The sequence below is a fragment of the Thalassophryne amazonica genome, chromosome 4 (assembly GCF_902500255.1).
Source record: "Thalassophryne amazonica chromosome 4, fThaAma1.1, whole genome shotgun sequence".
Classification (NCBI taxonomy): Eukaryota; Metazoa; Chordata; class Actinopteri; order Batrachoidiformes; family Batrachoididae; genus Thalassophryne; species Thalassophryne amazonica.
Genome location: NC_047106.1, coordinates 31,400,917 through 31,427,176, shown reverse-complemented (window position 1 = coordinate 31,427,176; position 26,260 = coordinate 31,400,917). Strand labels below are relative to the sequence as shown.

General features: G+C 40.8%; 1 protein-coding gene across 1 annotated transcript in view; it reads right to left on the bottom strand.

Moving 5' to 3' along the window:
- elna (elastin a) overlaps positions 1 to 25,080 on the bottom strand; it is a 187,740-nt gene extending 162,660 nt beyond the window's left edge. The window contains exon 1 of the mRNA XM_034169334.1: positions 24,779 to 25,080. Within this exon, the coding sequence (XP_034025225.1) occupies positions 24,779 to 24,854 (76 nt within the window). The 5' untranslated portion in view covers positions 24,855 to 25,080. The remainder of the gene's footprint in view (positions 1 to 24,778) is intronic.
- Positions 25,081 to 26,260: the final 1,180 nt, after the last annotated feature.

The following is a 26,260-nucleotide window of genomic DNA, read 5'->3' as shown; positions in this document are numbered from 1 at the left end:
GCAAGTTTTTCTGGCAAACTGTTTTTGTGTGTGCACGCTTTTGGACTCGTCCAAAACCGTTGTTTGCAAGGGTACGTTTACCTCGCTTTTCATGGAAAGCACTCCATCTGCAACCCACAGTAACAGTGCAGTGAAGCAAACACTGCGGTTCCTGACTGCCTTACATTGCATGTTATCAGACATGTGACATCTGGCCCACTATCTGCCACCCCTGCCGGCTGTCAGTTTTCCACAGTGTGTTGGAAGGAAAGGGGGGAAAGTGTGAGGAGCATCTGAAAAATTAAATGAAAAACGGATGGACTCTGGCGTCCCTTCCGTCACTGGCCCGATTTTTGCCTTAGCCTCAGTGACATGTCTTTGTAGCCGAGCGTCTGTGAGAGGTTTTTACTGGCATGCAAACACACAGAGTCAATGGCAATAATTCAATATGTGAGGAGGCCTGCGCCGAGTCACGCTGTTGTTCAATGACTCACCCTTGGCTGAAGCCTTCCCATTGGAATTAGTAAATACATGCCTTGAAAAATGTTGTAACAGCTGTGGATTCCTCCTCTAAGTATTTCAGATGTAGCACTAAATGTGACGAAAGCATAAGATATGTTCAGCAGTTACCGTCATCCATGTGAAATTGCTATAAGCTCAGTACAATTAACAGCGTCTCCTATTCCGGAAAGCGAAAAGTCTTGATACAGTTGCACATACAGTACAGATCTGATCATATCATTTCTGAAGTGAGCAGCAACGGCCTTGGCGGCTGCTACACCTAGACTCTAGAAATGAAAGAAACTATGAATCTCAATGTCAAGCTACATGTAATTTCAGCTACACTTGCCCTAATTTCCATCATGCATGTGATGATGAGATTACTCCCTGCATCAAGCCCAGACATGTCCAGCAGGAGACAGACTAAATGGTCCATTATGTTTAATATAACCCTTGATTGAAATGTCCAGATCTTGTATCAATCATCAGTTTGGCGACAGAATCTGAGTTTAGTTTGCACCCGGTGCAGTTGTGGACAGATTTGGCAGGTTTGCATTTTTCCCACAGAATTGAATTACGTCTGATTTGTTGGCAGTGGGTTGAGTTAATGTTTCCACTGGCTTGGTGTGATATGCTAATGCTGTTCAGTTTTAAAGCGGCATATATGTTTTGCCAGGAGCATATTTTGCATTCTCATATTGGCATGGCTTAGTTACCTGGCAACTCTGGTCTTAAACACCATGCTACACTCAAAGGGAAGGTGGGTTTATGTGGCGAATTAGGAAAATGCTGGAGGAGCCCCCCCGCATATTAAATCTATCAAATGTCAGCTTGGAAATAGAAGTTCAACTCAATTCGAGGTACCCTGAGCACGGGTTTGAGCACAGTGTTTGCTTCACTGCACTGTTACTGTGGGTTGCAGATGGAGCGCTTTCCATGAACAGCGACAAACAGTGGTTTTGGACAAGTCCAAAAGCGTGCACACATGACAACAGTTTGCCAGAAAACCTCATTTGCCAGAAAACCTGTGCTACTTAGGAGCTCCCTTCAAAGCAGTATTATTTGCATTTACAGTATATTCTACTTAACGCACATTCTAGCATGGCCAAAATCTTCCAAGACCGTAGACCTCTTAACAGATCAATACACTGAAAAACAAAAATACCGATTGCAGGTGACTGTGGAGATAAAGAACAAGTAAAAATAAGACCCACATACAAAAACCAGAACTGGTTTATGGACTGAAACAAATTATTATCAGTTTATCCTCATTATTAATTTGACGACATACAAGATAGCAGGATTTATTGATTTTGGGTTATCATGTCAACAAACTGGAAGAGGTGGATTTATTTATTTGGTCACTGCATTTTATAGGTTACATACCAATAATTTTTTCAAAGCTGAGGAATATGAAAAAGTGAATGTGATGAACGTGGTTCATGACCCTCCTGAGTTCTAATTTTTCTCACTTTTTTCCTGGAGTGTAAATGAACACTCCTCCTGGAGGTTACCTGTTCCTGTCAATCAGCATGGCCACACCTATTTCTATTGATAATTAGCAAAAAATTACCACTTTATTTGGCTCATTGTTGGGTCACATTTCCATGTTATTTGTATACTTTACGTTCACTGTTCATGAATACTATCACGATGAAAGGGGATTCACGTGGCTTCATAAATGTGCAATTTTGTTAGAAATTTGTGATTTATCGGTCTGGACAGATAGAGCAGCAGTGAATGACTATGGCAGGGCATTTTCTGTCCTTCCTCTGTTCTCTCAAACTACTTCCTTGGCTCACTTGTTTGCAGCACCAGCTCTCTCCCTGAGGCTTACTCGTTCACTCACTGTTTCCAGAAATGAAACACAGGCACATTGCGCCCAGGGTTCGCTAAGCCAGTCACTAAGTAGCTAATAGTTATCTCAGCATGATGCTTGCCTTTTTGCTTCTTGACTATATCAGTGAGTGCTTTAAGCCAAAAAAGTGAATCACTGAAACAGAAGACTTGTATCTTAAGGGGTGACTCCACCAACCACCATCGGCAGTACAACAGTAATTAGGACACATGCTGTACTTAAAACATCACTGGTGTGTTGAGAACCCTGAATGTGTTGAGGCAGTTGTTTTGTCTTCTGGACACACCCACAGCATGCCCCCCCCCCCCCCCCCCCCCCCCGACAGAAAAATTTCACAATAGATACACTGTGTGTGTTTCGGTTGGATTTTGACAGAAAGCATGCATTTGGCGCACAGTTTCAGCGCGCTCATGTACGTATTTCAGTGTCACGCTCATGATAGAACAATGGAGTTTAAATGATACGTCACAAATAGCTAAACACTAATGCCAGATTGTTTTGTGTGTCCTGTCTTGCCATCTATCTTCTATTTGATAAATGGTATAAAAAACTTTTCTAAGACCCACCCTGTATTGTGATAGTCTTTGTAGACTGCCTGTCATTTTCTTTCTTTTTGGTTTTTCAGCCTGCTAAATATTGGATTTACTTTTTGCTGACTCTTGGATAACGCATTTGCTAAATATTGAATTGGCTGTTTGCTAACTTTAAGACTAATGTTGGACTGACTATTTGAATCTAAACACGAATTTTCAAATTAATTAAGAAGATTAAGTAGTGTAAACTCAAAGTTTTAAGGAAATGTTTGACTTGCTTAAATATTTCAAGTTTGAGTAACATGGTCTTGCTTTTTGAGTAAATTAAACTCAGAATTTTTGATTGACTTGAACTAATTGTATAAGTAAGCAAAACTTAAATGATAACTTATGAACAACTTAAAAGAATTAAGTAATTATATATAGAAATATTTGAGTTGACTTTGTGAACACTTTAGCAGGGGTGGTGCCCTAGTGGTTAGGGGGCTTGGCTTTGGTGCAGAAGGTTCCTTGTTCAAACCCCACCCCTGCCACATTTCTCTATGTAATGTGGAGTTGCATCACGAAGGGCATCCGGTGTAAAACCCATGTCAGTCTAAACATGCAGATCCACCTCAGATCTGCTGGGGTTACCCTGAGTGAAAAGCAAGGGAGCAGGGGGACTTACTTACTTTTGAACACTTTAATTTAATTGTAATCATGAGGTACAAGTAGCATATAAACAAAACTTTTAAGTTCTGGTAACAATTGACTTTATGCTTATGAATTCAAAAATATTGTGGCAACTGATTACCTTAGCATTCTTGAGTTCTGCCAACTTGTTTGGGTTTACAGTGTAGATAGTCTATTTACTAAATCATAGATAGCTCTTTATTAAATCTTGGATAGCCTTTATGCGAATCTTCCAGTCGTAATATGTTTTTGGACTGTTGCACAGCCTGCCTCGAGCCTCTGAAGAGGAAATACCTTTGCTCAGCGTAATTTCTGTGTTTTACTTGTGTTAAAGTCACCTTTCTTGTCAGATGGCTTGCGTCAGGGTCTCCATTATTTGGTGGCAATTTATATATTTTCTACTTTTGCATAAAAAAAAATCTTCAGAAATGACAAATGTCAGCCTAATATAAAATTGCAGTAGTTTTCTCTCTCGCTTTTCTGCTCTACATGTAAAACTCCCAAAATTTGCTCCATAAACCATTTCGGGGCAGTAGGACAGCTCCTCAGAAGTGAAGCCAAAATCACTCCATTGCTCCTTACCATATGAATTATAAATCACGCCTCCCAAAAGTAAATCAATGAATAGCAGAGGTCCTGTGGCCCATCCGCTCGGTGCTTAACCAAAAGCTTGCAACATGAAGCACATGTGATTCCATGAGTCCTCCTGGAGGGGGCGCCATTTAAGAGGACACGTTTAAGGAGATTAAATCAGAGAATTGGTATTACAAATAAATAACACTTGAAATGATCAATCAATTATCAAAATAGTTGGCGGTTAATCAAATAGTCCATTGATCACTGCAATTCTAGTCTCAATATCCAATGAGTAATTTTTAAAAGGTTTTTAGCTGAGATATAAGTGATATGAGCCACTTACATTTACCACAGCAATCCACCATAGACAGAAGTGATTGACAGTGATTCTGTGAGATTATTGTTGATGTAATTATACTTAGCAATAATTATAATCTTTATTTTTTTTCAAAAGATATAGTAAGAAACCTCTTCTTTCTCTACATTTTCTCCATATTTATGAAATGTAAATGCTATTAAAAATACAAAACAGACTAAAACAAAATGGTTTCAGCCCTGTAACATAACACAACACTTCACTCTACCAGTGTCGTATTCGATACAAGTGAAACATTTGTCAGAAATTATACTTTTAATATTTACCTGAACATCACCTGCTGAGTATCGATACAATACAGCAGAATATCTTGGAAGAAAACTGGAACGGTGACATGTGACAAACATTTATCCTGAGGTCATATGAGAAGCTTGTGTTACCACCCTTGCTCAGTGCCCATTGCAACACTGGCAGGCATATTTACAGGACATCAGTGGGCGCTTTTAGCTATAGCAGTCATGTGACACAAGTGGCATTTTCTGGCTAGGTATAAATCGTGAGTCTCATAATTTGCATACATAAATTACAGTAACGATGATGAAGTAAATTCTATATAGTCCCAGAGGTTCATTGTTACATGTGCTTATCGGTGGGTTACATAGTGTGAAGCAGATGAGTGTCAACAACAAACCCTGGATGGGACACCAGTCCAGTGCAGGTTACTTACCCAGCCAAAGCGAGTACCCATTAACAGCTGGGTGGATTCAGATAATGCAGATGAAATATTGGCTGCCCAAATTTTTGAGTCGCACTTCTCTGGGTGAAAATTCCTTGTTGTAGCAAAGATTAGGGAAAATTAAAACAGACTGGTTCAAGCTGATAGTAAGGCAGCAGTAAGTAAAATGCAGAAGAGCATCTCTGAATGTCCAAGGTTGATGCAGATGGGCCACTGCAGCAGAAGAGCACACCAGGTGCCACTCCTCTCAACTAAAAACATGAAACCGAGTCAACAGTGGGCACAGGATCACCAGTATTGGACAAGATTTTAAAAAGATTGCCTGGTATGATGAGTCTTAATTATTCCTGTGACATTCAGATGGTAGAATTAGCATTTAGAGCAAAAAACGAAATCATGAATCCATAATTACAGCCTAACCAATGAGTCTTACTGTACATAAACATATTAGTATTGTCATTATTTTTGCAGATATGAAAAACTTTATTTTTCCAAAGAAACAATGCAGATAAACATGTCAGAAGTTGGAAATGATGTCATTACATAGTTTGTCCAAGAGAGGGCACTCCAACAGCATTGCTTACGATGATGCCAATCATGGGTGCGACCCCAACACCCCTTGGTCATATTAGCTACAAGAGACAGTGGCAAAGCGATTAGCTGCCATTCATTTTCAGTCAGAGTGGGCATTTTAATGCAACAAGAAACAAGTGGTCAGTATGTCACCAGCTAGGCAGGGCCAAAAATAGACACAAAGTCTATTCTATTTTTGCAAATGCTGAGCAACACAACATGCCAACTGTCAATCAGAGTGAAGCAGCGTGATGTGCATTGATTGCTTGAACAAAATAATCAAGGATGGTGAAATACACTTCAAGAGGGCTGTATTTCTGTATAAATCTGTCTCACACTTTCTCTTATATTTTGAAAAAAATAGCGAGAAATAAACACTTTTATATATCAGCAGATATATCTGTATGTTAAATTATTTTTACTTTCAAGTATCAGCATTGCATCAGTCCCCAGAAAAATCCATATTGTTGGACTCTATCCATCATGCTTCATATTAACAATTCAGGGTGTTGTTCGTATAAAGGTGAGACAAGGGGGGGTGGGGGGATTATTATTGAATAAATTCTCTGTGGAATGTTTCCACCATCATGTTGAATCTATGCCATGATAAAGTCAGTTCTGAAGGCAAATAGGGTTATGAATGAGGAGTACTTTAAGTAGCCAGTGAGCGTATATCCAAGTTCTGACAAGCTTGGGTTGGTGAGGTTGAAAGGCACTGTGTTTCGTGAGTCTCCCTGACGGACAGTGAGGAAATGATGCAATATCCTTTGTGAGTCTCCCCTGTAGAAGAGAGAAGGGCTGATTAGCCAATATGTTTCTCCAGCTCCATCTCCCTTTGGAGAGGAGGTGTGTTGAGCAATATCGCCTTTCCATTTGAAGCAACAGCCACAGAAACAGTTCCTTTCTCAGAGAGTAAGTTTCTTTTCTGGGTGCATCATCTCATCCTTCGCGTCTGCATGTAGTCTACATGAGATGTTTTGAACTCCAGGGGCTTCATGTACAAAGCATGCTTCAGCACAAAAACCTGGTGTATGCCCATCTCCACGTCCACGTGCAAATGTATCAAAAGTGACATGAGCGTGGAAATCTGCAGTGCGTCACGCAAAAATCCTGGCTGGCGTACACATATTTCTACAGCTATTGTTCTACTGTGGGCATGTAAAGGTGATACTGGGAACTGTTAATAGAGTGAAAGCAAGAAGTCATCAGAGTGATGTGCACATCAAAGACACTGATGAACATTTAATGTGCCCACGTGTTTGCAATTAAATGAACGGATATAAAAGCATATGCAAATTGATGTGTAAAATGGCAATAACAATGGCTGTGTTAGCGTTGTTAAAGCACCTTGCAAATGGTGCAATCCGACGTGAGCATGTAGCATGAGTTGCGCACAGAACTGCGGCTGGCCCAGAGCGCAATACGGCAAGGAGCCAGGGGTTGTCTGTGCGCACACAGGTGCTGACCACGCTGGGCATCCTGGCATCATGGGCATTCCAGCGTGAGCTCGCTGATCAGTCAGAATTGTGCCAGTCAACCTTGCGCCGAGCCATGCCAGCTGTGTGGAACGCAATCATCCGAATCTCATCCAGGTACATTCCAACATTACCGTGCATTTTGCAGCGAGAGCCGGTTTCCAAATGTAATCGGAGCTATTAACTGCACACATGTTGCTATAAAGGCGCCATCACATGATAAATTTGTTTCTGTTAATAGGAAACATTTTCATTCCATTAATGTTCAAATCATATGTGATGCGCAAATGGATGCCAGGCTGGAAGTGCGGTGTGTGATGGGGGTGCTGCTTGGTGGTTAAATAATTTATCTGTGAAATTGTTCCGATTGAAAACCAGCACGGATACATTTGGGCATGTGCACATTAAAATGTTTTCTTTTTCTTGATGGTGGAACTAGAGAGCCTCTTAACAAGCCCCCGACTGTGTTCAGTATTTGTCAATGAAAGCATGTGTCATGTTAATGTCACACACTGTCAACTGCCATGCACCTAATATCTTTTTAATTTAGTGTGTGTGCAGCTCAGTTAATATTTACACACACAAACGTATGTATCTAATTTATGTTTTACATGACAGCGAGCTGAGAGAACGTTGATCTAACCACAGTTTTTCTGCTTTTTGCATGTTGTCGCTGAAAGTTGTTTAATTTTTACACAAAACAACACAGAGACAATGGCGGGCTTCATCATACACACTACACTTATGGTGCCATCAGTACGACGCAACCAGACTGTTTGCGCAAACTTTCATGCATTTGATTCAGGCTTACGCCTGATTCAGGGTTTTGGCATACACTAACATTTACTAGAAAGTCAACGCAAGTCTTTGTACATGAGGCCCCAGGACTTGCTGTGGGACGTGGGGCACTTTGTGTGGGGTTTGTAGCAACATATGTGTAGGGGTAGGAACTGGGGAGTGTCTTAATTTTGGTGACTGCACCAATGCTGCCGGCATTGGTGCTGCCTCTGGTCTTCAACTCCATGTTGTCCTTTCAGGTCATCTGTCATCATGAACTATGGACTCATTACACACACACACGGTTGCTAAAGGGCCTGTCACACCTTAACGATTTAGCCAGCATATGCCCACTTATGAAAAACTTGTCAAATATGCTGGCTACATCGAATAAGTTATGCAGCTGTCACACCATGATGATTTAGCGAGCATATGACAATTTAACCAGCATATGCTGAGATTTAAAAAATGCTGCCAATATGCCATTTTACGGTAGCTGACATGTTCAGTAATAGGCCTGTCACACCTTGACGATTTAGCCAGCGTATGCCGACAGCCTCGTGTCCACCGAGCGGTCCAGGTCAGTACTGCATGGTATGGTACGGGTTGGAACGGTTAAGTCTGGTTTGGTTTGCAATTCCACCACCAGCAGTACCCTTTTGTTTGGTAGGCGAAGCATATAGATGTTGATATGCATGTCATCAAGAGAGCGTATGTTGTCACACAGCCTCGCTCACCTCCACACGTATGCCAAACAAAGTAATTTAACACTTTTTAAATTGTATTTAATTTTTGTCTTGGTGGATCATGGGATTTATTTTCATTGCATGCAGACTGCTGAAGAATTGATGGATGCCTGTGGTAAACACTGACGTGAATGAATGAGGCACTGTGACACTACTGACTTTTAAAATAAGTTAATTTTCTTGTTGTGGCACAAGGGACCGGAGTTCTCTGGTTCAGGCTGAAAAACGCACTGGGACAAAATATTGAGGGACTTCCTTAAAAATGCTACGTTTCTTCAGCCATGACAAGGAACTAAAATATTTTCAGATGTTGTTTTCCAAAATCAGGATGCTTTATGTGGCTAACTTTTCGTCAGGCTATGACGATGAATCTGACTAAAACGACGTAACAGGTAAGATTTGGACTTCATATTTGCTCAGTGCAAAGGCCAAAGCAGATGGTCATTTCAGTGAGTCTGCTTGAGGTTTCTTCCTACGATCAAACAACACCCAAGGGAGTTTGTCCTAACCGCTGTTAACCAATGCGCTTGCTCATGCGGTGGGTAGGGTTTAAATCTTGCTTATGCATAGTACCTTGGGGCAACGTTTGATGCAATTCAGCACTATATAATTAAACTGATTTGAGTTTATAACTTTTTTTTTGCCTGAAATATACTTTGTAACATATATTGGCTCTTTGAAGAGGCATATGCTGTATTGATACATCTTTTCGAAACAGTTCCCATAATTAAGGAAAAAAGTAGTACATGAAACATTTCTGTATTGAACCATAAAAGTTTATTTCAAGGCTTAAAGCATGAAGTGGAGAAAAGCGAAACTAGCAAAGTGCAACAATTTATTGGATTGAATCTTTTAGTCTTAAGATGTATTTATCAGTGGACATAAATCATGTTTTACGGGGAAAACAAACTGCCCAGAATACTGTGATTTGAACTGCGTGGAAGGACATGACAGAGTAATCATCAGTCAGTTTTAGGAACCAGATATTGGCATTTCCATATTGACTTTATTGTGGAAAGGACAAAAGCACACAGTTTACATAGCTGAAGTGGGAAAGAGAAAGCATAAAAACTGATTTATACACAAAGGAACCAAATCTCTCCATCAGTCCAGGCTGCAGATGTTTTTTACATGTGTACACAGAAACAGGACATTCTCCACTCAACTGCTAAAACACAATGAAAACATACTCTCTTTTTTTTAGGGGGTGGGGGATATAAACCTATTCATGATAAAAGGTTTATAATACCATGTTTAAGCCAAAAACTTGTACTCAAGTAAAAAAAAAAATAGACATCAAGCTGAGCACATTCCTGACAGGACCCATTTCAAATAGCTCACCCGGTGAGACTGTGGTTAAAAACTCCTCACAACCTGCAGAGCGGCATGAATCATCTGAGTTAATGTCCTGCTTTGATGAACACTTGGCACTGGTTGATCGCAGACCAAACATCTAACAGTGAGACGCTAGGAATAACACTCATCTACAAGCAAAAGGTGCAAACCAAATTTTTACTGGTTACTGGCTGACTGTGGGTTCACTTCTACTGTGAGTGTGCACCTAGAGTACATACAGGAATGAGCTGTGCAAATGCACGTAAAATAGTGATGTTGCAGAAATTGTAGACACAAATAGAGATGCACATTTTCTACTTCCCCTGAATACCAAAGCATGGGCGAATGTCTATCGAATAGGGATTTGATTCCAGTAATATAAAAAAGGATGTTAGAACACACTACCTGTTCCACACTGGCCTCAACGCCCTCAACCAGCTCATCACAGAGCTGATAGTACGGATATAGATTCAAGAGTGGAGTACCCATCAACCACCTCCTGTACATGGATGACATCAGGTTGTACACCAGGAGTGAGCAAGACACCGACTCACTGATCCATCTCACCAGGAACTCCAGTGAAGATACAGTATCTGGATGTCATTTGAACTGGATAAGTGTGGTCAAATGGTGCCAAAAAGAAGGAAGGTGATCCAGATTGAGGGGGTGGAGTTGCCAGAAGGCTGGATAATAGACATACAGGACAGCTACAAGTACCTGGGAATCCCACAAGCCAATGGGAAACATTATGAAGATGTAAGAAGGTCAGCTGCAGCCAAATACTTCGAGAATGTAAGACAGTTGCAGAGAAGCCAGCTGGAAAGGTCAGAATAAGATCCGAGCCATCGAGACCTAAGCCCTACCAGTCATCAGATACCCAGCTGGAATAATAAGTTGTCCACAGGAGGAGCTGGATGCCACTGATGCAAAGACATGGAAACTCCTCACAATGCAAAGTCCAGCACCTCAAGGCTGTATGAGTAATGGAAAGAGGCAGGGAAAGGATTAATGAAGGCCAGAGCCTCGATCAGGGATGAGACAAGGGGCATCCATGAATAAATCAGGAAGATGGTCCCCGAGATAAGCTGCTACAAGAATGCCTCAGACAGCTGAAGACAGACGGTGATAAGGAGCAGGAGACCAAACCCCTCCATGGGATGTACCACCAATAGACAGAGGAAGTGGCTGACATCAAGAAGCTCTACCAATTGTTGAAAACGCTGGCTTAAAGGACATCACAGAGGTGCTCATGATGGCACAAGAATAAGCTCTAACCACCAGATCCATACAGGCAGGAGTCTACCACAGCCCAAAGGACCCAAGTTACAGGCTGTGCAAATATGACCCAGAGACAGTTCAGCATATAGTAGCATGATGTATGATGGAAGATGAGACAGCATACACTGAGAGAGGCAGGGAACAATGTACACGAATATCTATGCCAAATGGTTATTAGAAGTCCTCAAGTTCCAATGGGAGACACCACCGAAGTTGGTATAGCAAGACAAGGTGAAGGTCCTTGGGGACTTCAAATTCCAGACAGACAAGCAGCTGCTGGCTGAACAACCAAACATAGTGGTGGTTGAAAAAGGAAAGAAAACCGCAGTTGTGATAGATGTGGAAATCCTAACTGACAGCAACACCAGAAAGAAGGAGCACAAGAAAATCAAGAAGTACCAGAGGCTGAAGGAACAACTGGAGCAGATGTGGAAGGCAAAGTACAAAATGCTACAAGGGGTAACAGGAACATAAGGAGCTGTCACCCCCAAACTGGAAGAGTGGCTTCAGCAAATTCCAAACACAACATCAGAGGATTCCATCCAGAAGACTGCAGCGAGAGGGAGATTTTATACAATTTTTAAGACAGTGTATTAAGTATGTTTTGGGAAGTGTTTGCATACAAACATTAATATTTGAGACACCTGGTGACCTATATTAGCTGTCTCATTCAGCACATTCAGGAAGTTTGTTAACATAAGCAGAATCTTCACACACCTTTTGGTGCGCTGGCTGAAACACACAGCCAGCTTTCGACCCTCGACATTTTCTGTATACTCGTTTTTGATTTATGTATGTGTCTACTCCAGCAATTCATCCAATCCTAACCTCTGGTCTGGTTCCTACAACACACTTAACAGTAGTTACAGTTAAAGTGGTGATAGGAAAACCTTTCAGCCAAAATGTTTTTCATCAGTTCTGGCTACGAGCTTCGATACCGACCAACTACCAAGCCAGACAAAATACTCTGATGTAAAAACCGCAAACCTTGGATAAAACTGTCAAATCTCCCAACACTTTTCCACTGTATGTGCCAAAGGAAGATATAAACAGTGGAACAACATCTCATTCGCAATAGCAAAGCATGGTGGTTCACTTCTCGAAATTGAAAGACTTCTGCCTAAATGTGCACTGAATGAAGTCACCACACTGATTACACCAAATCAGTCCATGTCGACAAATTAAAATGCCTCTGCAGGGCCAACATGAAAGAACACACAGACACTGAAATGAGGAAAACCTGTGTCCTCCTCAGGGTAATTGTAGAGTAGTGTTGCAGAATTCTGGGATGTCTGCAGTATGTGTCACATTACTCTGGCATGCTACACTGGCCAAAGAGCAATGATGTCCAGAACTGCAGAAAACGTCTGAAACACAGCTTTTTAGAGGATTCTGGACAATTGGTTTGGGTATCTAATTGCAACTGGTTAATGCTGCAAGTCATCACGAGTACTTTGTGACAGCTGAGGCATGCCAATACACACTGAATTCATTTAATTTCACCTGCAGCCAAGAGAGTGTAGCTGATTAATGCATTACATTCCACTGAAATCTCAGGGCTGAACCTGGCTAATGCCAAATGATGCAAAACGGCTTCCAGCAGTTCTAAAGAAAACATCTCATAAGTTAATTAATTTGAGACTATGAAAGAACACAGCAGTTATTTCACTCTTTTCATCTCCCACTGGCCTCTGTTGACCACAGCGGTGTCATTGAGTGTGTCTGTCATAAAACCCACTCTCTGGTTGGTTGTTAAGCTTTTATGGCAGAATTTAACATCCTTCAAGGTAAGAAAGGGGGGAGATGGAATATATGATATTAGCTTTTGAACTTTTTCCTTTGTTGCAATACCAACATTAAAATAAATCATTGCAACGACAGTCGTTGTCCATTTCATTAGGTACAACTCGAGAGTACCATGTACCGCCTAAATTTTTTATGGCATAGATTCAACAAGGTGCTGGAAAGATTTGTGTGATTTTTGTCCACATTGACATGACACTATCATACAGAGGGCAGGTTGGTCTATGCTTTCATGTTGTTTACATCATATTCTGACTCGACCATCTGAATGTCACAGCAGGAACTGAGATCCTTCAGACCAGACAAGGTTCTTCCATTGTTCAATGTTGGTGAGTCTGTGTCCACTGTAGCTTCGGTTTCCTGTTCTTAGTTGACAGTAGTGTCACCCACCACGGCTTTCTGCTGCTGTAGACCATCTGCTTCAAGGATGAAAGTGTTGCATTTTCAGGGACGGTCTTTTTCACACCTTGGATGTAACAAATGGTTATTGAGTTACTGCTGCCTTTCTATCCACTTGAACCAGTGTGGCCATTCTTTTCTGAACTCTGGCATTAACAAGATCTTTTCCTCAATTGAACCATCACTTGCTGGATGTTTCTTTTTTTTTCAGACCATTCTCTGTAGACGACTGTGTATGAAAATGCCACTTGAAGAACAGTTTCTGAAATACTCAAACCAGTTTGTCTGGCACCAACAGCCATGCGATGTCAACACTTAAATCACCTTCAGCAGATCTTCTTGACCATGTCTACATGTTTAAAAGCATTATATGTCTGCCACGATATTTGCATTAATGAGCAGTTGAACAGGAATGCCTAATGAAGTAACCAATGAATTTAAAGAATTCAATTTTATAATTTTTGTTGTCCTGTGTAGATGTAACTTATTTTTCATTGTTGTCACTTTGGACCAACACCTTTCTACTGTTCAGTTGGGTATAGCACCTATTCATTGCCCCATTGTGTTATATGATATGTGTCCTGTGCATGTAGACTGGATATTTAACAATTCAGTATTACGGGAGACTCATTAATGATGCCTTATTGGAACGTTATATCATTTCCAGAGAACATCATGCGACTACTGTAGTTAGCCAAACATATCATCCATCCATAACCCATCCCCGTAGAGACGGTGCCTGCTCCCAGACCACCAATAACTAGCAAAAATCTATTTAAGCATAAAAATTCAAAAAGAAAAAATAATATAGCACCTTCAATTGCACCACAGACTAAAACAGTTAAATGTGGTCTATTAAACATTAGGTCTCTTTCTTCTAAGTCCCTGTTGGTAAATGATATAATAATTGATCAACGTATTGATTTATTCTGCCTAACAGAAACTTGGTTACAGCAGGATGAATATGTTAGTTTTTAATGAGTCAACACCCCCGAGTCACACTAACTGTCAGAATGCTCGTAGCACGGGCCGGGGCGGAGGATTAGCAGCAATCTTCCATTCCAGCTTATTAATTAATCAAAAACCTAGACAGAGCTTTAATTCATTTGAAAGCTTGTCTCTTAGTCTTGTCCATCCAAATTGGAAGTCCCAAAAACCAGTTTTATTTGTTATTATCTATCGTCCACCTGGTCGTTACTGTGAGTTTCTCTGTGAATTTTCAGACCTTTTGTCTGACTTAGTGCTTAGCTCAGATAAGATAATTATAGTGGGCGATTTTAACATCCACACAGATGCTGAGAATGACAGCCTCAACACTGCATTTAATCTATTATTAGACTCTATCGGCTTTGCTCAAAAAGTAAATGAGTCCACCCACCACTTTAATCATATTTTAGATCTTGTTCTGACTTATGGTATGGAAATAGAAGACTTAACAGTATTCCCTGAAAACTCCCTTTTGTCTGATCATTTTTTAATAACATTTACATTTACCCTGATGGACTACCCTGCAGTGGGGAATAAGTTTCATTACACTAGAAGTCTTTCAGAAAGCGCTGTAACTAGGTTTAAGGATATGATTCCTTCTTTATGTTCTCTAATGTCATATACCAACACAGAGCAGAGTAGCTACCTAAACTCTGTAAGGGAGTTAGAGTATCTTGTCAATAGTTTTACATCCTCATTGAAGACAACTTTGGATGCTGTAGCTCCTCTGAAAAAGAGAGCTTTAAATCAGAAGTGTCTGACTCCGTGGTATAACTCACAAACTCGTAGCTTAAAGCAGATAACCCGTAAGTTGGAGAGGAAATGGCGTCTCACTAATTTAGAAGATCTTCACTTAGCCTGGAAAAAGAGGTTGTTGCTCTATAAGAAAGCCCTTCGTGAAGCTAGGACATCTTTCTACTCATCACTAATTGAAGAAAATAAGAACAACCCCAGGTTTCTTTTCAGCACTGTAGCCAGGCTGACAAAGAGTCAGAGCTCTATTGAGCTGAGTATTCCATTAACTTTAACTAGTAATGACTTCATGACTTTCTTTGCTAACAAAATTTTGACTATTAGAGAAAAAATTACTCATAACCATCCCAAAGATGTATCGTTATCTTTGGCTGCTTTCAGTGATGCCGGTATTTGGTTAGACTCTTTCTCTCCGATTGTTCTGTCTGAGTTATTTTCATTAGTTACTTCATCCAAACCATCAACATGCTTATTAGACCCCATTCCTGCCAGGCTGCTCAAGGAAGTCCTACCATTATTTAATGCTTCAATCTTAAATATGATCAATCTATCTTTGTTAGTTGGTTATGTACCACAGGCCTTTAAGGTGGCAGTAATTAAACCATTACTTAAAAAGCCATCACTTGACCCAGCTATCTTAGCTAATTATAGGCCAATCTCCAACCTTCCTTTTCTCTCAAAGATTCTTGAGAGGGTAGTTGTAAAACAGCTAACTGATCACCTGCAGAGGAATGGTCTATTTGAAGAGTTTCAGTCAGGTTTTAGAATTCATCATAGTACAGAAACAGCATTAGTGAAGGTTACAAATGATCTTCTTATGGCTTCGGACAGTGGACTTATCTCTGTGCTTGTTCTGTTGGACCTCAGTGCTGCTTTTGATACTGTTGACCATAAAATTTTATTACAGAGATTAGAGCATGTCATAGGTATTAAAGGCATTGCGCTGCGGTGGTTTGAATCATATTTGTCTAATAGATTACAGTTTGTTCATGTAAATGGGGAATCTTCTTCACAGACTAAAGTTAATTATGGAGTTCCACAAGGTTCTGTGCTAGGACCAATTTTATTCACTTTATACATGCTTCCCTTGGGCAGTATTATTAGACGGTATTGCTTAAATTTTCATTGTTACGCAGATGATACCCAGCTTTATCTATCCATGAAGCCAGAGGATACGCACCAATTAGCTAAACTGCAGGATTGTCTTACAGACATAAAGACATGGATGACCTCTAATTTCCTGCTTTTAAACTCAGATAAAACTGAAGTTATTGTACTTGGCCCCACAAATCTTAGAAGCATGGTGTCTAACCAGATCGTTACTCTGGATGGCATTTCCCTGATCTCTAGTAATACTGTGAGAAATCTTGGAGTTATTTTTGATCAGGATATGTCATTCAAAGCGCATATTAAACAAATATGTAGGACTGCCTTTTTGCATTTACGCAATATCTCTAAAATCAGAAAGGTCTTGTCTCAGAGTGATGCTGAAAAACTAATTCATGCATTTGTTTCCTCTAGGCTGGACTATTGTAATTCATTATTATCAGGTTGTCCTAAAAGTTCCCTAAAAAGCCTTCAGTTGGTTCAGAATGCTGCAGCTAGAGTACTGACGGGGACTAGCAGGAGAGAGCATATCTCACCCGTGTTGGCCTCCCTTCATTGGCTTCCTGTTAATGCTAGAATAGAATTTAAAATTCTTCTTCTTACTTATAAGGTTTTGAATAATCAGGTCCCATCTTATCTTAGGGACCTCATAGTACCATATTACCCCATTAGAGCGCTTCGCTCTCAGACTGCGGGCTTACTTGTAGTTCCTAGGGTTTGTAAGAGTAGAATGGGAGGCAGAGCCTTCAGCTTTCAGGCTCCTCTCCTGTGGAACCAGCTCCCAATTCAGATCAGGGAGACAGATACCCTCTCTACTTTTAAGATTAGGCTTAAACTTTCCTTTTCGCTAAGGCTTATAGTTAGGGCTGGATCGGGTGACCCTGGACCATCCCTTGGTTATGTTGCTTTAGACGTAGACTGTGTTTCATAATTATTGTATGGCCTTGCCTTGCAATGTGGAGCGCCTTGGGGCAACTGTTTGTTGTGATTTGGCGCTATACAAGAAAAAAGTTGATTGATTGATATCACTAAACTAATAGACTTCACCCAATCCCCAAAGACACAACATGTCAGTGACTAATGGGAAAGACTACACAGATCCAACTTTAGCCTTTAGGTAAGTTCATTCTTGTGTTTTTCTGCATTAGATGCAAGTCCTTTATCAAAAAAGAATTGGGATAGTCGGACAGATGAAGAAAGTACACAGGAGTACAAGGAGATGTGGCGTAAGGCAAACAAAAAAGAAGTGGCAAAAGCTAAGGTATATATAGAGGTAGGTAAAGGTATATAGAGAGCTGTATCAGAAGCTGAACAACAAGGAAGGAGAAAAGAACTTGTACAGATTGGCCAGACAAAGGGACAGAGGTGGAAAGGATCAGCAGTGGGTTAGGATGGTAAAGGATGCAGATGGTAATGTGCTAACAAGTGAGGAAAGTGTATAGAGAAGTTGGAGGGAGTATTTTGAGGCACTGATGAATGAAGAAAATGAGAGAGAAAAAAGGCTGAATGTTGTGGATAGAGTGCAAGATATTAGTAAGGATGAAGTGAGGGCACCTATGAAATGGATGAAGACTGGAAAGGCAGTTGGTCCAGATGACATTCCAGTGGAGGCATGGAAATGTTTTGGAGAGATGGCAGTGGAGTTTCTAACCAGATTGTTTAATAAAATCTTGGAAAGTAAGAGGATGCCTGAGGAGTGGAGATGAAGTGCGCTAGTTCCAATTTTTAAGAACAAGGATGCAGAGCTGCAGTAACTACAGAGGCATTAAGCTGATCAGCCACAGCATGAAGTTATGGGAAAGAGTATTAGAAGCTAGGCTTAGAAAACAGGTGAAAATCTGTGAAAGAGAACTACAGATGCAATGTTTGATCTGAGGGTACTGATGGCGGATGAAGGATAGAGAACGTCAGAAGAAGTTAAATTGTGTGTTTGTGGATTTAGAGAAAGCTTATGACAGGGTGCCAAGAGAAGAGTTGTAGCATTGTATGAGGATGTCTGGTGTGGCAGAGAAGTATGTGAGGGTACTGTAGGACATGTACAAGGACAGTGTGATAGTGGTGAGATGTGCAGTAGGAATGACAGATTCGCTCTGAGTCCTTTCTTGTTTGCAGTGGTGATGGACAGGTTGACAGATGAGATCAGACAGGAGTCTCCATGGACTATGATGTTTGCAGTTGGCATTGTGATCTGTAGTGAGAGTAGAGAGCAGGTTGAGTCTAGCCTGGAGAGGTGGAGATATGCTCTGGAGAGAAGGGGAATGAAAGTCAGCTGGAGCAAGACTGTGTACATGTGTGTGAATGAGAGGGAGCCCAGTGGAATAGTGTGGTTACAAGGAGTAGAAGTGGTGGAAGTACATGAGTTTAAGTACTTGGGGGTCAATTGTCCAAAGTAATGGAGAGTGTTGTAGAGAGTTGAAGAAGAGAATGCAGGCAGGGTAGAGTAGGTGGAGAAAGGTGGCAGGAGTGATTTGGGACCAAAGAATATCTGCAAGAGTGAAGGGCAAAGTCTATGTTGTATGGATTAGAAATGGTGGCACTAACAAAAAGACAGGAGGAAGAGCTGGAGGTGGCAGATTCTCTTTGGGAGTGACAAGAATTGACAGGATTAGGAATGAACATATCAGAGGGACAGTTCAGGTGGGATGATTTGGAGACAAGGTCAGAGGGGTAAGATTGAGGTGGTTTGGACATGTGCAGAAGAGGGACCTATAGCATACAGGGAGAAGGATGCTCAGGATGGAGTCACCAGGAAGGAGGAAAAGAGGGAGACCAAAGAGGAGGTTTATGGATGTGCTGAGGGAGAACATGCAGGTGGTTGGTGTGACAGAGGAAGATACAGAGAACAGGGTGAGATGGAAATGAATGATCTAAAATTAGAAAGGTCTTGTCTCAGAGTGATGCTGAAAAACTAATTCATGCATTTATTTCCTCTAGGCTGGACTATTGTAATTCATTATTATCAGGTTGTCCTAAAATTTCCTTAAAAAGCCTTCAGTTAATTCAAAATGCTGCAGCTAGAGTACTGACGGGGACTAGAAGGAGAGAGCATATCTCACCCATATTGGCCTCTCTTCATTGGCTTCCTGTTAATTCTAGAATAGAATATAAAATTCTTCTTCTTACTTATAAGGTTTTGAATAATCAGGTCCCTTCTTATCTTAGGGACCTCATAGTACCATATCACCCCAATAGAGCGCTTCGCTCTCAGACTGCAGGCTTACTTGTAGTTCCTAGGGTTTGTAAGAGTAGAATGGGAGGCAGAGCCTTCAGCTTTCAGGCTCCTCTCCTGTGGAACCAGCTCCCAATTTGGATCAGGGAGACAGACACCCTCTCTACTTTTAAGATTAGGCTTAAAACTTTCCTTTTTGCTAAAGCTTATAGTTAGGGCTGGATCAGGTGACCCTGAACCATCCCTTAGTTATGCTGCTATAGACTGAGACTGCTGGGGGGTTCCCATAATGCACTGAGTGTTTCTTTCTCTTTTTGCTCTGTATGCACCATTCTGCATTTAATCATTAGTGATCGATCTCTGCTCCCCTCCACAGCATGTCTTTTTCCTGGTTCTCTCCCTCAGCCCCAACCAGTCCCAGCAGAAGACTGCCCCTCCCTGAGCCTGGTTCTGCTGGAGGTTTCTTCCTGTTAAAAGGGAGTTTTTCCTTCCCACTGTCGCCAAGTGCTTGCTCACAGGGGGTCGTTTTGACCTTTGGGGTTTTTACGTAATTATTGTATGGCCTTGCCTTACAATATAAAGCGCCTTGGGGCAACTGTTTGTTGTGATTTGGCGCTATATAAATAAAATTGAATTGAATTGAATTGAATTGCTGTGGCGACCCCTAACGGGAACAACGGAAAGAAGAAAAAGATGCGAGTCCTTTATAGTCCCTGAAGACCATTAATGTTGGTGCTAGTCCCTAAATTCCACAGAGTGATGGAAATGAGGTCTTACCACTCCCCCTGGGCAGGATGCCAGTTTGACACAGATTCCTTCCTCAGCCAAAGCCAGTACCCATTTACAAAGTAATGGGCTGAGGAATGTGAGGCATGGATGGCCATGTAGTAAAACCATATTCGGCTAGCTTCAGCAGTCATGTGATGATGTGTAGAAAGACGTCATACTGAGTGTTAATGAGCTGTAAGGTGGCTCTGTACTTCATCTGACTGAGTTCAACCGAACCATCTCGGAATTCTGCATACAGGCTGTGAGTCTTTTTCTTTACTGGGTAGGGAATATTATTCCTGACAAAATTTGGAATTTCATCAGAAATGTAGACAAGGGTTTGATTTAGTATCTACAAAAATGTAGTCTAAAAACAGGTCACAGGCTCAAGCTGTGTCAACAGATTTTTTGATAAGAATCCAACAAAATTCCGACTTCATCCATGTGACAGATGTTATTTAAGAAAGTCTGCCTCCGTCATCATAAGGGAAAGAAGCAACAAACATCACACAGTATGTGCATTAAACAAATTCCTTCCCAAATGTTTCCTCCAGGACTATAACTCATTTACACTTGTCAATGGAAAACATTCTGACAGGACTTGCACTTGATCCCAAAACCAGAGGGGAATTCTGCATGTATAAGGGCTGTTTTCTTTGTGGAGGTACTAAATAAGTAAATTGGGTGTTAATGAGTTTTAAGTTGCTTACAGAAGTTTAACCCTTGGAACAAGATGAGAGTGGTTTTCCTGCTTGGGCAGTGTTCACAGAGACAGATGTAGCTGGTTTGAGCACTTTAGAAATGTTTGATATGGATGAAGTCAACACGTACTTGAGCTCAAACCCAGTATTGATATTGGCCCATTTATCTGCCATGTACTTTGCATGAATGCACCTGAAAATGTGAAATGACTGGCACAGAAACAAAAGCTTAAAACTGCAAAAAGAAGTGAGGCGACACAGTTTAAAACCAGACTGCGAAGCTGACAAAAGTTCTCAAAAACATTAGGCTTTATATGGAAAAAGTTGGGATCTAACACAGAATGAAGATCCAAGCATAATTTGTTGTGCTTCTGAAAGGACACTTGGAGACAGGAAGATAAGGACCATAAACAACCATGACTTTTGAGCAAATAAATACAACAAAATAATGGACTTCCCTCTAGCAACCGGGTCGCAGATGCTAAACATGTTTTCCAGTTGGAGGATGAATAGCTCAGAGAGTCTGGGCCAAAATGTAAAAATCAAATCCAAATCAAACCAATGCACAAAGAAAACAAAGGACAATGTGAGCTCCAGCTCATCTGTCTCAACAGGAGACACTTCAAACTGCACTCAAAATGAACCACACAAATGTGCAAGTTAGTGCTGCTGCAGAACACACCAGAAAGCTTCACAGAAGACCCAGTCAAAGCCGTCGTCATGACACACAGACTGTCTGCCCACCTGGAAGAGTATCAAAGGTAAATGTATACACTGTGTGAGCAGCTGGAACCTTTTCTCCTGACATGTCAGAGGTCCTGATTGAGCTTTATACACCATCTGCAGCCACATGCATGTCTGATGATTCCCCTTCTTGCCCTAATCTCTCTGAAACACATCCATGAGACTAGATAGTCATATAAATGCTTTGTTGCACAGAGACTCCCATGTACGTGGCAGAGTTAATACAAAACTCTAACCCAGACATACTTTTACTACATTTTAATTCTGCTGGACACAAACATCTAGAGAGTACTGAAGACTGGCTCCATCTCACTGATACTTCTCATGCAATTGTGCCGCAGAGAACAACTGTTTCTGTTTATCTCGGGAGATAATGTGGTTTTTGACAGCAACATCATTTGACATCTGTCTGTTTGTGTAAGATCAGCTAGACTAAACTATAATAAAAGGATATCAAAACAAGCTATTTTGTATTGCAAAACTAGACTAAACGCACTTAATCTTATGCTCCTAAATTAGACTAAAGTATTTTATTTTGCAAATCCAGAATATCGCATTACAAAATTGAACTGTCTTAATCTTTTATTAGAAAATGGGACTAAACAAAAGTATCTTGTGTTGCAAAATCATAATAAACTGTCTTAACTATGCCTTTGGTCCACTGGTGTCAAAAGACGTTCCACAAAGGGCCAAGAGGGTGCGGGTTTTCTTTGCAACCACTGACTCCACCAGGTGATTTCACTGATGAACTCGTCCCATCTGCTTAAAGGATTCAAGGATTCAAAAGGAGTTTATTGCCATATGCACATAAGGAACATGTTCCCTGCACAATGAAATGTGTTTACTGCATTTTTACCCATCCTAATTGCCAGTTAGGAGTCTAACTGGTTAGGAGTCTAATCAGTGAAATCACCTGGTTGAGTCAGTGGTTGCAAAGAAAACCTGCAGCCTCTTGGCCCTTTCTGGAATGTCAGTGCACACCACTGCTCTAGCCCAGTGACCACTGGGATAGGTTCCAGCAACCCCCCCCATGACCCTTATCTGGAAGAAGTGGGTTTAGAACATGGTTGGATGTCTTAACCTTAGATTTTATATTCCATTAAATGTTTCGTACTGGGTTTTTTGGGGAGCTCTTTGACTACGTACCACTGAAAGTATGGTGTAATACAAGTAAAAATAGAAGAAGGGGCATGGCCTTTGACATTTTGCTCATATGGCACGCTTCTCTGTGCAACACGCATCACACCTGTGCTACAGTGTTGAGGACCTCAGCAGCTGGAAAAAGCCAAGGAGGCAAATTCATTTCACCTGGCAGTGGCTGATAGATGGTTGCTTTTGAAAGGTGGAGATGGACCAGCTGTCTGTCTGGGTGGGTCCCGATCAGAACATAACAGGGTTTCATGGTTTGGTGGCTTTGATGATGTGCGGCACCAGCGCATGTTCCGAAACCAAACTTCAAACTTGTTACAAAACTATATTAAACTCTTACACAGCAAAACTAGACTAAACAATTTAATCTTATACTGCCAAAACGAAACTATTTTAATCTCATGTTTTAAAACTAGACTAATTAAATCTTTCATTTGGCTACTCCTATTTTGCTCGGGGTAACCACAGCAGATCTGGTATGGATCAACATGTTGGTTTGGTAGCAGGGCAAATATGTGAAACGGGTGTACATTTTATGATCAAAGTGCTGAATTTTGCACAGATGTTTTTTAGTCATTTTTTAAAAGGTTTTTCCGTTTTTTGTTTTTTTTTCATTCCAACCACAATTACACTGATTAAAAAATGGGGGGAAACTGAGCTTTGCATGATGTCTAATTTTTTTCGTAAAAGTATATATGTCAAACAATGCCTGTGCAAAATTTTGCGATTTTACCATAACACACACAATTGTAGTCATATTTTGTACATATCTGCTGTCATATGGAGCAAGATTTACGCCTTGAAATGGCCTTCTGTTTCGGAAGCAAGCGAACTAACCATTTGTGCCACAGAACTAGTCTAAAGCATTTTAACCTTATATTGCAAAAAAAAAAAAAAAAAAAAAAAAAAAAAAAAAAAAATCATATTGTAAAACCAGACAAAGTCCTACTGCAAGACATGATTCTGCTATAATGCATTGTAAAACCAAACAAAACTTTATTTTTGCAAAGCTGGAGTAGATTTTCTTCATTTTAATGCTGCAAAACTAAACCATTATTGAAAACTGGACTAAAGTATTTTATATTGCAAATCTAGTTGAAATATTCCTGTATTGCAAAACTAAGATATCATTTTGCAAATATACCCCAGACTATTTAGTATTGCAAAACTGGACGAAAATATTATATATTGCAAAACTAGTTGAAATAATCTTGTATTCTAAAACTAAACTGGTTTTGCAAACATACCCCAGAAGATTTTACATTGCAAAGTTTGGCTAAAATATTTTATATTTTACTAAAACATATTACACACAGGAATAAAATACTGTATAGTGCAAAATAGCAGATAACGTTATTTTGGAAAAGTGGACCAGTTATACTGCAAAAATAATTTATTGCAAACAGGTCTTGCATACCTTGTCTTGCAAAAACATGTCTAAATAATCTTGTATTGCAAAACTAAACTGTGGTTTTGCAAACCTACACCAGATTGGTTGGATTGAAAAAAACTGCATTAAATAATTTACATTGCCAGACTCGACTAAAATATCTTATACTGCACAGCTAAATTATGAAATTGTAACTCTCAGTCAGAGCTTTAATGTCTTGTTTCCAAAGAGGGGAGCTGAGCTCTAAATATTATTTTTAATGAACACAAAGTCCCACTGGGCTGCAACCGATAAACATGACTTACATTATATAACACAACTGACATTTTACGGGCAAATACTCGCCTTACAGAGTATAAAACATGCTTTAATGATTTCAGAGTGACAAAAGATAAGAAATGTGCACCTGCTCTGTGATTGATGGCTCGGTTCACCTGTGGCACACACGCTTACCTCCTTGCAGAGAGGGCTGAATCACAGCTGCGAGAAGGAGTCCACAGAACAGCAACACAATGCTTCTGTTAGCCATCTCGCTCCAAAATGCACCACCGCTCTCCAGATCAGCTGGTTTTATTCTCCTCTAGCTAATTACTACAAGCCCAAAGTCCTGCAGAGTGGGGGGGAGAGGGGTGGGAAAAAAAAAGAAAAGATATGGGACTTGATGTCATTAAGATAGGGCAAAAAACTGGATCACTTTGCTTTTTTTCCTCCTCTATGTGCAGTGGTAGTGTTTTTATTCTGGTCACTCCTGCCAACAGTACGGACGCTGCTGCCAGCAAGGAAGGGAGAGAAAGCAGGAGAGAGACAGAGAGAGAGAAAGAGAGAGACAACCCCACTCCTCTTCTCATCCAGAAGTAATTGAACTGTCGGCCAAGTATTTGCATGGATACGTACTGTACTTATCTGTGAGAGCCAGCACAGACCGAGGAAGAGCGAACTACACAACCAGACAAGTATCTGTTTTCTGAGCTTTGGATCTTCAGCACATGCAGTACCATTATTTTATTTTATTTTTTTACTTTTTGTTTTTCTGAAGCAAGTGTACCAGAAAACATTGAAAGCAGAGGGTAAAGCGCACGCCGACTGTCGGGGAGTTTCTGTGCAGTACCAGAACAACACATTACAAAGGCAGAGGCTGCATGAAGATGATTAAAGTTACGGTGCACCGTATCAGAGCAGCTGATATCACGCAGAAAGAAACAGAAACAGCAGTCTGCTGGACTGTGCCACATTCATAGAAGTTATATTGCACAAGTCTTTGCTTTTTGTCTTGTATTACAGTTCATCATACTTGGTGTTTCATGTTAATCATCCTCAAAATCCCTGCACATGTAGGATGCACAGAATGTATAAAGTACAGTATATATTGGGCAAACCCTCCTTGATGACACCCAATGGTTCTCTGTAGAGAGGGTTTGAAGCCCAAATGGGGCACCGCTAGATATTGTCGTCTTGGCACCTAATTCCCAGCCAATCCGTATATGGGTCAAGAGGTGGAGCTTGGACAAGACCCCTTTGAACTGGGTGGGATGAATAACCCTATGATCACATAAGAGGAGGTGATGGTCTAGTGGTTAAGGCGTTGGGCTTGAGACCAGAGGATCCTTGGTTCAAATCCCAGCTTGACCAGAAAATCACTAAGGGCCCTCAGGCAAGGTCCTTAATCCCCTAGTTGCTTCTGGTGTGTAGTGAGTACCTTGTATGGCAGCAGTCTGACATCGGGGTGAATGTGAGGCATTATTGTTATAAAGTGCTTTGAGCATCTGATGCAGATGGAGAAGCGCTATAAAAAGCAGTCCATTTACAAGTTAGTACTCTCCCTTCTGCGTTGTATGGTGTTGACTCCTCCCACTCATTCCCCTCTTTATGCAAACTCATTATCTCTGGCATGTAAGCCTAAAGAAGGCTAAAAACCCGGGCTCTGCCCTCTATTAC